This window comes from Corvus hawaiiensis, chromosome 8 (assembly GCF_020740725.1).
Source record: "Corvus hawaiiensis isolate bCorHaw1 chromosome 8, bCorHaw1.pri.cur, whole genome shotgun sequence".
Taxonomy (NCBI): domain Eukaryota; kingdom Metazoa; phylum Chordata; class Aves; order Passeriformes; family Corvidae; genus Corvus; species Corvus hawaiiensis.
The window spans coordinates 20,451,311-20,468,275 of record NC_063220.1 but is presented as its reverse complement, the minus strand read 5'-3'; the positions used below and the strand labels follow the sequence as shown (position 1 = coordinate 20,468,275).

Here is a 16,965-nt window from a genome sequence, read left to right as displayed (position 1 = left end):
ACTGTGCCTAGGGCATCCCAGAACACTTCACGCCTGGCTTGCACGTTGGGAGTTCACTCCAGTTGGGTGACACTGCGAATCTGCCCATGGGAGTTTGCACCCAGGACAGTCCTGACACTTCGTTCTTACCCTTCTTACCCATAGTCTGCATCGCCAGTGACAACCAAGGCAGTTTTGCATTGTAAACACATAACATGCAATTTAAATAGAGAACAAGAAAAAACCTGAAAAGAAAAAAAAAAACCCCAAACAACCAACAAACCCACTCTACTCTCCTACTCTCTCTCGTCCCCGCCCTAAACATTCCAGCCTTCCCTGCCACTAGAGAGGGGAGTTGTTTATTGATATTATGCAAGTGCTGAAATATTTTTCTTTTTCTTCTCTCCTGTCCTTTTTTTCCTCTCTCCCCCTCTCTGCTCCAGGGGTTGCAAAGGTAGTTCAAACCCCTCCAGTCATCTAGGCTTATCAGCCACAGGAGATACATTCCTCTGGGCTGCTCCCTTTATAAGTCACTGCTGGCCGGGCGCCCGCCCGCCGCTCCACAGCCTCCGCGCCGGCAGCGCTGCCCGCTCCGCGCTGCCCCCGCCATGCCCTAGCCCGGGCCCGGGCCCGCTCGCCGGGGGACGCGCAGCAGCTCGGGGAGGGTCGGCAGCGATGGCACCCCCGTCCCCGTGCCCCGCCCGCCCCTGAGGGCGGCTGCTGCCGCCGGGATGTTCGGCTGGCATCGGAGCTTCACCCTGGGAGCGCCCTGGAAGAGAGGTGAGTCCGCCGCCCCCCCGGGGCCAGCCGGCGGCTGCCAACACCTCCCCAAACCCGCACCCCCGCCACCCCCTTCCTTCCCCTCCGCGGCCGCGCAGACGATACTTAGGACAAGCCCATCCCGGCCCGCCCTGCTCCCGGGCCCCGCCGGACGGGCACCGCGCCGCTGCCGCCCCGGCCCCATGCTGCGCTCGCTGCTCTCCGGCTGCCTCTGTCCCCTCGCAGGTAAGGCTGCCATAAGCGCGTCCCCTCTCGCTTCAGCCTCCGGCCCGTCAGCCCCGGGGCCGGCGGGGACAAAGACCGTGCTTTAGGAACCGGTTTGATTTCCTCTTAAAATGGACTTATTTCGCCTTGGTAAGCGTGGCAAAGCTTGGGAGAGAGAAGCAGGGGAGACGGGAGCACTGTGGCTCCGAGCGATCCGTGCTGCCCAGGGACCGGCACCCACCGGAGCGGCTGCTCCCGGCATCGCGCGGGTCCGGCACCACCGTGAGGCGGGTCGGGGCTGCCCTCCGCCCGTCACGGCGCGGGCGATGGACATCGCCTTGCTTCCTAGGCTACTGCATCCCCATCCTGCAGGGATTGTCTCGGGTTCGAAGTGTTTTACTTGCTCCCTCCTGTGCAGATGAGGTGACTCTGGCTGTGGTCCTGCAGTTGATCACCTGTAACTTTTTAAGCCTGTTGTGCAAACAAATTTTGTGGTCTCAGTATCCCTTTTTCAGGCATAATGGGGTCACTGTTTTATTCCTTAGCCAGAGCTGCAGGCTTTGAGATCACAAGCCCCATGTAGCAGAATTCTCTTAGCATCCCTGTTTACCGCTTAGCTTGGTTTGTGGCAGTTGTAAACGAGATCGGCAGGTTCTGTCTCATTGGCATCACTGCACTGGGCTGGTTTGCTTGGCATGGAGCTGGCTACAGAGAGGGTTTGTCAGAGTGTAAATGTAGTGTGCAGTGCAACAGCAGGACGGTAAAAATGTTGCAAAACACTGTATTTCGGGTGATTATACCTGCTGGGGTCCTGATTTTGCATCCCTATGCCAAACTCCTGCCTCCTTGGATTGCTTGCAGCAATTGTTCCCATCAGAGCTGCCACATTCTTGAGCATCCACTCAGGTACTCTCTGCTTGGATTGTGCTTCCCAGCTATCCTGGTCTGGGGCAGCTACTTAGAGCTCAGTGTGAGCTGGAGTCTCTCTGAGGTGCCCTAGCAGGTAACTGCTGGGCACTGTTGCCAGCAAGGCTGCTGAAGCAGGTTTCTCTGCCTGGGTTCAGTCTGGAAGCTGCTACCCAACAACACAAAGGGCTCTAGAGCAATGCTGCTGTGAGAACATGCCAGTATCTCCATAAGATGTGAAGGGTGGTTGAGGAGTCTTTTACAGTATGGTGGAAACTGGTCCTTTTTGCCCTGGATGTAATTTGACCATGAACATGTTTCCTCCATGATATATAGTGCAAACCTGATGACAGGGTTAGGAGGCAAAAAGAAGCTTGCTCTTCCACATGGAAGTGTCTCTCACCACCCAGACACAGCAGAATTTTAATGGGGTAGGTGAAAGCTTTGGTGGGGGAACACTTATACAGAGCACCAAGGGATCAAAAAGATGTTCAGCTAGAATTTCTCCAAATAAGAAACAGCACTCTCTAATCACCTCAGCTAAAAAAGGCACCAAATATTATATGCGTCCTGATTTGGACCCCATCTCTATTCAGAAAGAGCATTCTTGGCTCTTTCTTGAAATCTTTGTGGCAGGGACTTAAAAGTTGCACCTCCAACAGCAACTTTAGAGAATATAAACTAGAAAAAAAAAGGTTTGTTCAAGTGGCAGCTCAGTAACAGGGATTTAGGCTGGATGTTGCCTTCCTCCTCTCTGAGGGGGCTGTTAAAGCAGAAGTATCAGGGTGGCAAGGACCTCCTGTACCTGCAGGTTCAGTTTACTGCAGTTACAGAATCACTCTGCATCACCACCATCTCCTCATCATTTCACCAAGGGCCCTGTGTGGCCGCAGCAAGTGCAACAACCCCAAAAACCATCACCATTCTCACTGCAACTATAAAAGATTTCAGACACACAAGGGTATGGTTACACCTGTCCAGTGCTACCTTGTTGGAGCAGAAGCAGCTCTCCAGGGTTTTGCCAAGGGACAGCAATGACTGCTCAAGGAGAATGTATTAACACTGACCTTTCTAACACAATTCTCGAGTTCCTTTGGCTTCAGTTGAAGCACTGGTGTCTAAACGGCCTTGGTCTTTGGGGCTATTGAACAGTTGTTTATCCGAGCTTATTATAGGCAATAAAACCTGAATTACTACATACCTGTCATCCCTGGGGGGGCATGTTCCATCCTTCCAAAGGGCCTCCTGTCTCCTAGTTAATTTCTGGCTGAATAATTCTCTCTAATATAAGGCAGCCTGCAGATCAGATGTACAAGGAAAAGATCAAAATTAGACAGTTTTTGCCAATGTGTGATATATTTGTTTCTACTGTTTTAATTTTCTGCTCAAACACATCAGTGAGCTCTGTGCTAAATAATCTTTTGCTGTTATACAGGGCTGCTCATGAAAGCACTGTTGCCTTTATGTAAGATTTTGAACCTTTCTCCTGGAGGAACACATGGGAATTTCAAAGGAGAAGGATTTGCAGGTCTTTAGTGACAGCTGTCATCTCCCTGACAAAAAATCTCACAAATAAGCCCACAGGTGATTGTAGGAGCTGAACCTCTTCCCTCCCCCAGCCACCATGACTAGTTACTTTGCAGAGCTGGGCACTGATCCTTGTTCACCGAAATTATCCTTGGCCTGGTTTTCCCACTGGATCATAGATACAAAGAAATAAGTTGCAGGGTAAATGCAGAGATGAGTGGGAGCAGCGCTTTCGCTGGTGCTATGCACAGGGTCAGGTGTTGGTCTAAAAACTGGTGACTGGCAGCCTACACAAGTAACTGATAAACCAGGTGGTCTGAGGGGGACCTGCTGTGCCCCGGGACTTTCTGCCAGAGGTCACTAATCTATCAGACCTGTCGTTTGGTTTCGAAAGCTTCACAGGTCACTTGGAATGAATAGGAGCAAGCTGTAAAAGTGTCAAGTGGCCTCTCTACTTGGAAATCCATTTCCTCTTTACTTCACCCAACTATATCAATCAGTAAACAATCAATCTCCCTCTCATTCCTCCTCAAATGCTTGAAAAGAGCTATAATTATCTCCTCTTTTTAAAAACGTGACTACTAAAGCAATTAATGTCTCCTCAGTCAGAGTCCTTGAACCCTGTTATCTTTCTCTCGGCATCTACTTTATATGGACTTATCATTACCAGCTGCAGCTGTGGGACCTGTAACATTTCTGGTCACATTATATTACCAAACTAGGATGCTAAGGAACTTCACATGCTTAACTATCATTGAGACTAGAGACCACCTTGGAGCCAAAAGATCTAAGTACTTTGTGCTTTTTGTTCAAGGACTATCTGAAATCTCAGCTTTGTCATAACTATTCCTTTGCATTCAACATTTTGAGCAAATCAATTTGTATATGTACATTCGTGAAATCCACATGCATTTCACTTCTCCAGTTGAATAAATTGAAGTTTCGAGAATCGGGTCTCATCATACAAATATTGTTACAGCATGGGAGCATGTGAATTTTTCAGTCACAGCTCCAGTAAAAAAAAAACCAAAACAACAAGCAAACCAAGCAAAACAAAACAACAACCCCTCCCACCTTTCCTATGGCAGTGATTTTCAAATCTTCACAAGTTTCTGCTGTTGTAGATAATTGTAACTGGTGCATTGAAGATACCAGACCCTGCGATAAGCTTTCCATATAAGTTTTTCAGCTCATGATTGTCCTAATTATTTAGGAGAAGCCTTGCGCAGATTGGGCAGCCCAAGATCCAGCAGCACACTCAGCTTGCATTGCTTGAAAAGCATTGGGAAGGCAGACAGTTTGCAGACTTTTGGTGACAAGCAGCACCTCTGCCATTGCCAGGACTGGGATCAACAAAGCACCAGGTAGTCGGGAGATCCCCACCCCGTGGAAATCCATGGCAAAGCCGCGTGGAGATAGATTTTTCTCACAGAGGGTTACTCATTTTTTGGGGTGGGGACTTTTTTTGGGTTTTGGGTTGGTTTGGGTTTTTTGAAAGCGTAAGAGTAATTCAATCCTCGTGAGCACTGAGGTCCTGTCCATGCAGCGCCTGCCTGAGCCCACAGGGCTATGCAAGGGACAGCTCTTTCCCAGCCAGTGAGGTGACACGGCTCCCGCAGGCTCTCCGTGGGGGCTGCTGAGGAGGTGCCAGCACAGCCCCAGCGCCCAGCCCCACCTCTCAGCACACAAGGGGGAAAAGTCATCAGCAAAAAATGCCTATTGTTTCAGAAAGGAAGTGACCCCTTCTCTCTTAAATGCTGGGAAATTGAGACCTCATCATTGGTGAGAAAAAACCCCACCTCTTCGAAATGAAAGGGAAATACCACCTGAGCCGTACTGCCAGCAGTGCTAGAGAATGTGGCACAGTGACAGAACTAAGGCAGTTTTTTTGTAAGGGAAGGAAGGAAAATGAGGGAATGCAAGGACTGAATGGGAGAGGCAGCCTTTCATTTCTAGGTCATGTGTTTGACTCCAGTGCACTACTCACTACTACCTAATAATTCTTCAAAAGGCAAAAATGATCTCTTAGTCTGTTACTTGGAGGCCACAGCCACATCACAGAACCAGTCCTGCATGGTAGGGTTTAATCCTTGGCACAGCTGGAGCCAAGGGGAGTTACTAGGCAGGCTGTGTCCTCTACAGGATGCTGAAAAACCTTTTCTGGCACTTTGCATGTGCACCTCGCTCCTGCACTCAGGGCTAAGTAGATTGGTAGGAGTGATGTGTTTGACTTTGGTCTTCCTTTGCAGGGCAGCTGTGCAAAGTCCCTGCTACTCCAGCAACCCAAGTCATTGGTGATGCCCTTTATTTTTGGCGGCACAGTAAATTTGGAAAGTACTGGCCTTATGAACTGCAGTGTGCAGGATGTTCCATGTGCAGGATGTGGCAGAGAGTAGTGGGGAGAGGAATAGATTCTCTAAGTAACTCTGAGCTGTTCACCCTGCACAAGCCTGCCAGCACCACCCACTGTGGATGGGTTTGCTGTGCACATGGACCTTGCAGCAGTTCTGGGGACAAGCAGAAGACTGCCATGGCTCTAACTCTCCTATCCTTTGTAAGATAGTGGCAGATGGAGACAGGCAAAGCTTTGGCTCCAGTTGTGCCATGTTTAACAGAGATTCTCCCAATGCCAAGTAGCCTACAAATCAGGATGAACATTTTGAGGAGACAGGTGGGCAGAGACTGGAAGGGAGGAGAACAAGAAAGGGCAGTGCTGGTATGGCATGTCTCTCTACCGCCAGTAGCAACACTCATTCCACTGCCAGCCTGGCCTCTTCCTGTCCACCAGCGCTTCCATTAGTTGCATACATGAGAAGACCATGTGCTAGGATACTTAAGTCAGTGCATCAGAGGCCAAGGACCCTCTCGGGGATGTAGCAGAGCTTAACAGGTCTTGTGCTGAAGGAATTGCCAGTGAAACACACCTTTGAGCCACAGGCATAGATGCAGAAAAGAAAAAAAGTCAAACATGGGTTTCTGTACTTTGGAGCACAGGGATTTGGATACAGACTTTGGCTTAGTTTACTAGAAAGGTGGGAGCTTTTGCTGGAATTGGGCTTGAGCAGGACTGGAAATGCATAGGAGTTTTGCCTGGGCAGTTGTTTGAGTTCATCTCATGCATCCAACTTACTTGGGATAAAGAAATTGCTTGAAAGTAATTTTATGTTTAGGTATCTGCTCTCCTTCTCCTGTTCAGAGATCTCTGTACTAATACACCAGGCTGAGTCCTGGCAGCTGCTAGTTATTGTGCAACTGGAAAAATGCAGTTGGACTGAAAAGTCCCAAGAAAGGGAAGCCTTGGGACAGGAGCTGATGGGAGGGTATTTACCTTTGAAAGATTTAAGTTTCTCTATTAGGCTATGCTAACTGCAACATAGAAATATCCTAGAAAACAATTCAGAAATGATGCAAAATTCTAGAGACTTAGGTGGGACACATCCATTCCGTTCACTCCCTACTAGTTACCTTCAGGTATTAGCTAGTTCACTGTCACCACCTCCTTGTGAGCTAGGAACCAGTCTGATTCTCCAGCTTTACAGGAACAGGAAACCCATCTTCCCAAGGCTACACATGATCACTTACCATCACTTACAGGCATGGATTTCAATCCAGGGAACTCTGTTCATCTCTAGGGTGATTACAGAGCCATATAACTCTTTGAGAGAGCTATTAGGCAAGTAGCACAAGCTAACCTGAGACAATGTTTGGCTTGGGCACACAGGTTGAAGATGTTTCAGGAACCTGTACTGATTCTGAAGCACACACACGAAACTCCACTCCTTCCCTGGCTGCCACACCAGCGTACCAGCCAGCTTCCTAAAAGCTACAGCATTTGCTACCTTACCCCCACCCCGGAGGGGTGTAGAAAATCAGTCCAGGGGAAAAGAAACAAAAAACAACAACAAAAATCTTGGCTGAATTCCCAGGAACAGCAGTGTGAAATCTGGCTGGCCTCCAGCGCAAGTAAATACATCTTACCATTGTTAATGCCACCGTTCAGGTCTCTGAAGTTCTTCACACCTCCTTTCAGAAGTGTCTGTGCGGGAGTGTTTGTAACCATACCCCTGCAGCACGCTCCCTCCAGTACCAGGCAGGAGCTATCTTACTTCCTTGCTTTACTCAGGGCCCCTGGTATTGCTGAACAAAGCACTTAGAAGCCAAGCCCTCAGCCAAAATTAGCTGACACAGTTCTGTTAAGGGCTCTGGAAATAAGTTAATTTATAGCAGCTGAGGGTCTGGGTCACTTTTTTTTTGTAATTGCGCAGATGAGCTTTAATTGCACCATTCTGATGTTTGTTAGCAGTATGCTTGAAAGAGCTGAGTGGTTTTGTATGCCTCTTTTGAGATCTGTAGCAGGAACAATCTGCTTGTTGGAAGCCCCACGGTTTAGATTCTATAATCCAGCTAATAGGAAGAAGAGAGACTGTTCTGTCAGTGAGGTGCAGCAAGAATAACTTGAGTTTCAGGTCACTGCCTTAATCACTGGAGGTCTTTCTGCTGTAGCACAGATGACTTCACTGACCACAGGAAAGTATTATTGAATGAATGAGGACGAGATACCTAAGTGTGTTGCAAAATCCTGTTGTCCTTTGCCACTATTCTGATCTTGTGGTAGGGGGATGATAACATTTTGCATCATCACGGGGTGTTGGAAGAATAAATCAGAAATGCTCAAACACTGTGGTTAGCAGGACCTGATAGTGCTGACAGCAATGGTTTGCAGCCTAGAACAGATAAACAATTTTTGTGAAACATGTTGCTAGTGATCACAGTAAGGGGAGAGCAAAGAACTGTTGTTGGCATCAAGGCAGCCATCCCACAGAGGGTCAAAGATTTCATCTTATTTCCTACTTTTTCTACTCCAGCCAAACCTTCTTGTTCACATTGCAGCTTTTGTAGTCATAAAAGATACGCATTAAAGCATCTGACATCTCCTTCTGTAAGTAGCAAGACTTCATTTTAATATGCTGCTTCCTGATTTTAGACAAAGAAATATTTGTGTAGGCCAGGGTGAAACCAGTTAAGCAAGAAAAAAAAGGGGCAGATTGAAAGAAGTGAGAGAATCTCCAGTCAAAGGAAAGCATGGCATGATTAATAAGTGAAAGCAATCAGTCTGTGGCAAGGAACTATCATTGCATATAGTAATTCCTGGTAAGAGTGACAGCTGTATGGTTTGTTCTTAAAAATAATTGCAGGAATGCAACTGCTCTCCTCCTGACTCTCAGTGGGTTTTTTGGCCAGCTGGGGTAGTGATGCCATCAGAAGAGCCTGTAAGCCTTGTACTTTTCATGAAGATGCAAAGTTTTGTCTCTCGATGCCAAGAGGTGTTTGCAGCTGAGCAGGTAGATCCTCTTGACTCCAAATCAAAGTGACTCAGTTCCACCTCCTCCTTCCAAGACCTGGCACACAGCTTCCTCTTACAGCTGGTGTTTTGCTGTGTGTGAAGCTGCAGACCAGCCACCCTGTTCCCTGTCCTCAGTTCAGGGTTCCTCATGCTTATCCCAAAAGTGGAAGAATAACAACACAGCCCAGCACAGGCAGCTCCTGAAGAGCTTTCCAAGGCAATGTCTTTTTCTTGCTCCCCACCACAGGAACATCCTGGTGTTGTATTGCTGAGGTCTGGCACTGACTGTCCCAAACATGGCTCTTTGCACTGGGAAGATGCCTGTGAATCCCACCAAGGGAGGCACTGCAATTCTGTATATGATAAACAAATCTTATATAAGGGGTATTAGCGCTATGTGCCACAAAAAGCCCATCAGATTTTTTATCATTCACTGCCCTTTATGAAAATCCAGTATAAAATATTAAATCAGTGGGTGTCTGTGAACAGCAAAGAGCATGTTTCAGTGGTATCCCAGGAAATTCTCAAGATCAAATGAAGGGAATTCAAATAAAGTAGAAAATGATCCATGTAAGAGTTAGCTTGGCCTTAATGAGTAAAAGTCTCCCTTGTCTGAGTGCATTGCAGAAAGCAAGCTGGAGGAGATAAAGCTGGAAAATGGGTTATTTCTGAAATTCAGAGCTTCTTGGGTTACTGTGAAGGAGAACTGCACAGCAGGGCTCTCCATGATCCACCACTGGTGGGGTGGATCCCAGGCTTTCCTGCCTACCTAGGGACAGTTACATCTCTGGGAGCGAGTTTGCGAAGGTGCTGATGGTTTGATTCAGGCAAAAAGAAATAGAAGAGGGGAATTAAGTAGAAAGTAAGACATCCAGAAAAGTGCATGCATTGTAGCCCTCTGAGGTGCTCTGGGTCAGGCACTAAATAAGGGAGGAAATACCAGAGAAACTGAAGTTTTGTTCTGCATCAGTTCCCTGTTCCAAATCCACAAACATATGTATTTGGAACTGAGATTTGTAGTTTGCTAAAGGGTAGATGCAGAACTTTCACACTGGCTCTCATACCATCGTGATCCAGAAGTCTGCACTATGAAATATTATAGTCAGAAAAACAGTAAGAAAAACCTGGGGGCAGATCTTTGCCTCCTGAAGATCAGCCTTTGATCCAGAGACTGTTCTATCACATTACTGTGTAAAATAATTGTGATTTGAAAACAAGTCCTCTTTGTCCATGTGCAAAAAGCTCTTGAACAAGACTGCCCCCATCTCTTTTGTCTTTATGAATAAGGTAAGAGTTCACTTAAAAATATTATTTCATAGCTAAAACCATAAGAAAAAAATCTACAGTGCCTTATTTGCTTTTCTTATCAGAACTTGATTTTTGTCACCTGTATGTGAGCAGAGAATACTGGAGAAAATACAAAAGAGTTTGCAAATTGCTTGTTGCCACCGAAAATTCACTTAAGCCCATTGAAAGACTGATTTTATTTTGCTCTTTTTTCTGCTGGTTCAGAATACATTTAATCAGAGAAAATATTTGAGCCTTAAATTAATGTCTATCGGGCTGAAAGAACATGTACATCTCTCCATCTATATGCAGGTAATTACTAAAACGTCATCTGGCTACGTTTGTTGTTTTCTACCTATCTACCAAATCAGAACTGTGCTTTTATGGGCCCCCCTGAAGGACTCTGAGGCTATGAAACACACGGCTTTTGTTGCAGCAAAGCCAACAAGAAAGCTTCATATAGCTCAAGGAAAACAAATTAGGGCTGTCCCCCTCTACCGCCTTGGTACAGGCAGTTTTACATTCCACATCCCTCAGGGGATGCATTAGACACTGTGTTTTGTAGCCTCCTGTGACCTTCTACTTGTTTTCTTTTAAGCAGGTAAGAAGAGCCCACCTGCTGAGGACAAAGTTGTGTTAACACACATGAAGATACTGAGCAATGAAGGAATTCAAAACCCAGGGTTAATCCCAGATGCTCCAGCTGACACAGCCTGCACAGAAGAGTCCCATCTTCCCAGTACCAGTCTCCCACCAGACTGCCTGGGAAGTCCAGATGCAGCAGCTGCACCAGCAGATCCAGACTATGTGGATGGCCTGGCAAGCACTGACTATGTAGCCACCCTGCCTGACCTCAGTGCCTTCGAGTCCAAGTGCCGGCTTCACAGATTCTCCAAATTTGAATCTGAGGACTCGGGGGTTGAGTTGCCAAGTGGTGCTAATTCCCCATCAACGCCGACGGGCTCAGAGAAGAGCTTTGTCCTTCCCAGCAGAGACTCGTTTTGTGACTCAGGCGTGCTTAGCACTTCTTCTTCTCCTGAAATTGACCATCAGTTAATGAGAACATGTAAAGAACATGCCAGAAAAGTCAGCCTCCAAGATCCAGAGAGCAAAAAGCAAGCTGATTACTACAGTCAGGAGGCAGATGCTGTACAGGATCCTACAGCTTCCCTTGAAGACTTCATCGTCCCTCAGGAAGAAAGTCCTGATGAACATTTTGACCAGGGAGACAAGCAGTGTCCAGAAAAGGAACCTGCCCCAGAGATGGACCTTTTCAGGGAAAGCACTCTTTCCACCCCAGGTCCCATAGAAGAGCCAAAGACAATTGCTGACAACTTCCCAGAGAATTTTGGCAGCATGCAAGACCTTCAGATCCATGAACATCAGCTGAAGAAGTACCCCACAAGTGACAGTCTGGATGAATACATGGATGAATGCTGTAGACTGAGTGAGGTGAGAAACACCTAGACTGAATCTTAAATCTAGGCCTGTCCAAACACCCCAGTTAGTGTTCAAGTCCTGTTTGTCACAAACTAAACACATCTGAGTGAGTTTAGAGTATCTCCCCTGAAACTGTTTTAAGCAGTAAAAAATGGTAATTGATTTTCAAGATTTCTTTTCATACCAGTAAAATTCTGAAGTAATTTGTAAATATCAGGTCTGGGTGAGGATAACAAATTACTCATGGAGATCTGGTGTTCCAAAAAGCCCTAGATTAGAGCATGGACTTGATTCTGGTCTCAAAATGAAGATTATGAAGTTAGTCATCATCCTCTGATACGCGGGGTAGGGGTCAGAACATAGGTTTATTTTCAAGACCAGGTTATTCCTGTCTCTGGGAACAGCTGGCCTGCTTTTCGGGCCCTGAAATTTGTAAAGAACTTGTCTAAGGGATAATTCATTTCTGTCCAGGACTGTTGTGTCCTGTTAACTGTCTCAAATAATGCATAAGCAGGAAGCTAATTCACATATTCAGATTTTTGTTGGGCTGGAGTTAGAGTTGCCATTTTAACTTGGCAACATAGCTGTGAAGGCCCAAACTGCAAAGACCTAATTTCAGCAGGAGGTCCCACTCCATACTCCATCTCTTCCCCCTTGCTGGGTATCCTGTGCCACTGTCAAGAGAATAAAAAGCCCTTCTGTGCACCTTCTCCCATAGCGGGTGCTGGTAAGCACTCCCCCCAGTTCTTTACCTGAAGCCTCATGCTGCTGAAGTGCAGACAGATCACTGCCTTGCCTGCACACTGCAGTGGATTCCAGGAACCAGCAAAGCAAAGATCTCAGTGGGGAGCTGATTCTTGACAGAGACAGACCAAAGAACCCCATGAGCAAAGGGAAAGGAGAAGGGCAGACTAGGTGAAGAGGGTCACACAAACACACAAAAGCATCAAATGGTGCCTAGTGGGGGTTTCTTTTTGGGGCGTTCATTGTGGTAATAGTGATGAATTGGAATTGGAGATGGGTGGGAGGAAGGCAAGTAACAAGTGATGTGTGCTGTGCATATAATTTAACCATGACCTTGGTGCCCTGAACAATCGGGCGCTGGACTTCCTCTGCAGCATGCCAAACCCTCTTGAGCAGTGAGGAAGGTCAGAGATGTCCCCTCTCTGTTAACATTCCATATCAAAGCAATACAAGCAACACATGATCCATCTGAGCAGTGTTTTCTTCCCCAGAGCTGTCTCACACATGGCAGAAGACATATGTCTATTTTGCACAGATCCCAAACAGACCTGGCCATGTGGCAGAGAGTTCAAGAAAGGATCAGAGCAGCAGAATCTGATAATAAGGAGACTTCATAAAAAGGTACCTAAATTCTCTGTTGCACTCTGGAGAGTTTGCAGCCAGATTTGGTCTTGTCTGACAGCTCTGTATGCCCATGAAATTCCTTTAAATCCTTGGTGAAATGGAGCCTCAGTTTCCCAAAGCAGAGCATTTAAATAAGCAAGAGAATAAATTAGAAAGAAGCTGAAGAGGAAATGAAGCTCTTGGTGGCTTATCTCCCCTCCTTTTTAATATCCTCACTGGCTGAGTGCTAAAGCTCTGTGCCCTAGAGCACTTTTCTGTCTTTCTTTGTTTTTTGAGCTGTATAAATACAGCTGTGACCTAGATGCTGGGGAAGTTTGCCCCTCTTCACAGCACACTTCCAGGCTGCTGTATCTCAAGAGCAGCACTCCTCAAACTGCTGGGATGCCAGGTAGCAGCAAAGTTGACTGGGACAAGAAATGCTCATGGGCTGCTGCACAGCTCTGCAGCTGCTGCTGCTCTGTGTGCCTCAGAGCACCAGGACAGCCTCTGGTAGTTGCAGAGCCTTCTGCCCTCACCAAATCTGCACCAGGCTGACCTGTCCTCACTGTCATGCAACAGAGACCTGTTCAGAAGTGATGTACAGATCATCCTCTGGTCATCATACAGCTGACAGATGCATCTTGGTTCATCCCATCTGAGGCTCTGCTCCAGGCTTTCTCTGTGGTTTTCACATTTGCCTGTAACCTGTCCAAGACAAAACGTGGTACTTAAAAACCAATCTCTGCTATGGCCTGTTGTCTTCTGAGGGACTCAGATACCCCTGGAAATGAATCAGTGTGTTGTCTAAAAGAAAGCAGGCCAGCACAGCATATTCCCACCCTGCTTGGCAAGAACATGGCAAACCAAATTGCTCCATCAAATCAATTCCTGCTGCATTAATGTTGATAGAAATGCAAGAGTGCTTACACTGGCTTATAATTAATGCTAGGTGGAAGCATTATTTAATTATAGGTGACACCTTCTTCCTCAGTTTTGTTGATGGTTTTGGGAGCTTTCAAGTAACAGAAGAGCAGTTGAGTTTCCCCAGCCCAGCTGGCTGTGGCGATGCCAACTGTGCTTATTGGCTCACCACAGCCAAACAGGGACTCAGTCTCTGGATGAAGCTGTCCCTTGATGCCCTCCTGACCATCCCTTGCTGTTGAGGCCACTTCCAATAGAACAGGAAGGAAAATGCTGAAAAAGAGAGACTGGAAATGACTGAATGTTTTGACCATTTGGATTCAGTTGGTGAATGGCTTTGGCTGAAAATATACATCAAATCAGTCCAGCACTTTTAGACAAAGCTTTCTGATCTTTTGTTTTGAACTGTTGTTATTTTGAAATTTGCCTACATTTTGAAAGATGAAAGAAAATGGAAGCTGTCAAACAACAAGAGAAAGAACTTTGAAGCCTAAATAAAAGCATTTCCTTTTAAGCTTGAAGATACATAGCTTTTGATGCTTTTGCCTTACAAACACTTCCTCACACTCCATAAAGTTTACATTTAAAGTCAGCCCAGCCCATATGGCTAGAAGAAGAAAGAGGGTGAGAGCACTGTCATCATTAAATGAAAAAATAAATCATTATTCATGCAGTGCTATTTATCCTGGGCCAAAGCAGTCAAAATGTTTCTCTACAGAGTGGTAGTGTTCAGGGCAAGGATAGGGCTACCTGTGATGGTCAGCTCCATAGCCTGTGCCAGAGGAAACCAGAAGCTATCAGCAAGCACAGCCCCTCCTGGACAGCAGGGTGGAGCCATCAGAAATACACAGCACGATCCCTCTCTTTCCTGTTATTCACAAGCCTTTTGGTGCTGTCAGCTGCCAGTGACAAATGCTTCCCGCTCAGCCTGTGGCATCACCAATTGGTTGCTCTGAGCCCGTGATGGGAGGTTTGTAATTATGTTCCCTGTCCAGTGGCGCAGTGACCGTGCTGCCTGTACTGGCCATGCTCACATGGCAAGAGCATGCAGTGAGGGATGTATGGCAGGATGGAGCATAGTATAACCCAAAATTATATAACCCAAAACTATCCACAAGAAAAGCGAAGAGCATTGTGTGAAGCACAGAAACCTAAGGCAATGCAAGATACATCAGTGAGCATTTGTCTGAACGAAGAAAAGCTGCCCCTGCAAACTGCCCGTCATCTTCAGCTCCTGCTGCCAGGTCTAGTACAGGACAGTTCTCCATTGAGCCCGACTGTAGAAAAGCACATCACTTGCATCCAAGCAACAGATAATGGCTGAAATGAGGCAGGACAAAGTGATAACTAGATGATCAGACATGCAGATTTTGATTATACATCGGTTGGACTAGAGGCTTGAAAGCAACTCTCATTCTTGCAGCTCCCACTGAACTTCAAATCTTCGTACTGCTCAGATGCTGCAGTGAGCACAATGTTCCCCAGAGACAAGAGCTCAGGCTCCCGCCTTTGTGAGCTGGGTAGCCTCAGAGGAAAAATGTGATTTACACCAATCAAAATATTGACTAGAGAGCTCTTGATAAGCCAAAGTTCCCAGTGCAGATGCTGATCCTGTATTTTTAAGCTTCCTAAGAAATCTGTGGGCCAGCACAACTGTCATGGTTTATTGCCAGGGACACAAATACTGAAAACCTGTTCCCAAAACTTAGTCAAGTGAGCACTGACAAGGACAGAGATCCCTCTTTAGTTACACAGTCAATGTAGTGCACCTTAACTCCTCACGGTCAGACAAACGTAATGTGAGTAACTGAGCATAGCATAGCTGGGAGCCTTTAACTCTGTTTCTTCCAGATGAGGGTCTGGCTCATTCTCATGTACCTAAAAGCAAAATCTGGCACCTATTATATATTACATTCTTACTTTCCTAGAGAAGCTTTAACCATTTGATTCATAAATTGTCGGTATGATCCTTCACATCTTCACCTTACAGAAAAGTAGGCAAGATGTTTTTCCTTCTTCATAGGCTTTATCAACTCAAAAATGGGCACGCAGCTTTTGTTCCAAAACTATTTGACAATTCCCATGTGGAGAATAGGACAAACCAGCTAAATTACAGCTAAATACAAATGTTCTGTATAGAACACCTGCCATCTCTGCGCAATCCTGATGCTAACAGGCCCTGTGGAGGGTGAGCAGGGTGAAGCACACCCGTAAAAATTTTTACCATTGCATTCTGTCCACAGAGGAGGCTGGCCCAGCAGGAATGTGCCGGCACCGGAGGCTTTGCCTGACTTGTTCTTTCTGAGATCACTTCAGTAAAATGCAGATTAATTTGCTATTAAATAGCCCAAACTGCCCTAAGCAGCCTCTGAAGGCTGGCTGTGAAACAGGGATCTTCAGCATATTGAGTCCAACCTTCAGTCTGGTTTAGGTCCTTCTACAGGGGTAGATCCACCTTGCCCCAAGACCTGGAGCAACTACTCTACACATTTTCCCTCTCATTTTCTGGGCACCTGTATTTACTCTCAGGACTTAGAGGTTCTCTCTAACTTTTGCTAAAAGCCAGATTTTCTCCATGCTTGTCCCAAACACACACCTTTGCTTTCCAGTGCCTTCAGCCCTAGACACAGAACACAGAAAATCAAGGCCTCTCCTTCTCTTCTCCTCCCCCTGCCCATTTTGCCCTACAAACCCAGCAGCCATGGACATGAAGCAGGACCGTACAACATTAAACACAGAACAAATATGGAACAAAAAGAGGGTCTCTAACTGAAAGAGGTCACAGTCTCTTCTTTGTTCTTTTTCTCCAATCTAAGTTAGACCCAAATGTTTTACTTCATCCTATTCTCCAAGACCTCCTCTGTCCCTTGTAGCCTCCCCTTGTGTTTCCATAGCTATAAATGGCTTGGATTTGGCTCAGTGTCTCCTTAGGGCAGTACAGACAAGCCACCAGTCATGCAGTAGCATACTGGCAGGAAGGGGAGTTGCTAGATGTGCAAAAAGAGGATACAGTGTGGCAGAAAGCCTGTATTTTCTGACTATCCATTGGAACAGTGTACAAAAAATGACTGTTCATTTTGGGACAGCTCAAAATGGCCAAATTTTCAGAAGGCAATACCCATGTACTTTCTGAAAATTATGCTTCTGAAGCTGGGCACGCTCAAATCCCTGGTTGCTTTCAGATGTGTTGGTTATAGTGCTTTTGATTCAAGCTTTTCCCACCAGATACC

General features: G+C 46.4%; 1 protein-coding gene across 6 annotated transcripts in view; it reads left to right on the top strand.

The window, feature by feature from the left end:
• Positions 1 to 570: 570 nt before the first annotated feature.
• LOC125329445 overlaps positions 571 to 16,965 on the top strand; it is a 31,234-nt gene continuing 14,839 nt past the window's right edge. Inside the window, exons 1-2 of one of the 6 annotated variants that reach the window (XM_048311420.1) lie at positions 571 to 759; positions 10,626 to 11,479. In XM_048311420.1, the coding sequence (XP_048167377.1) occupies positions 711 to 759; positions 10,626 to 11,479 (903 nt within the window). In that variant the 5' untranslated portion in view covers positions 571 to 710. Of the gene's footprint in view, positions 760 to 883; positions 985 to 4,636; positions 4,761 to 10,625; positions 11,480 to 16,965 lie in introns of those variants that run through there. The other 5 variants (XM_048311414.1, XM_048311415.1, XM_048311416.1 and 2 more) reach the window with 5 other exon arrangements.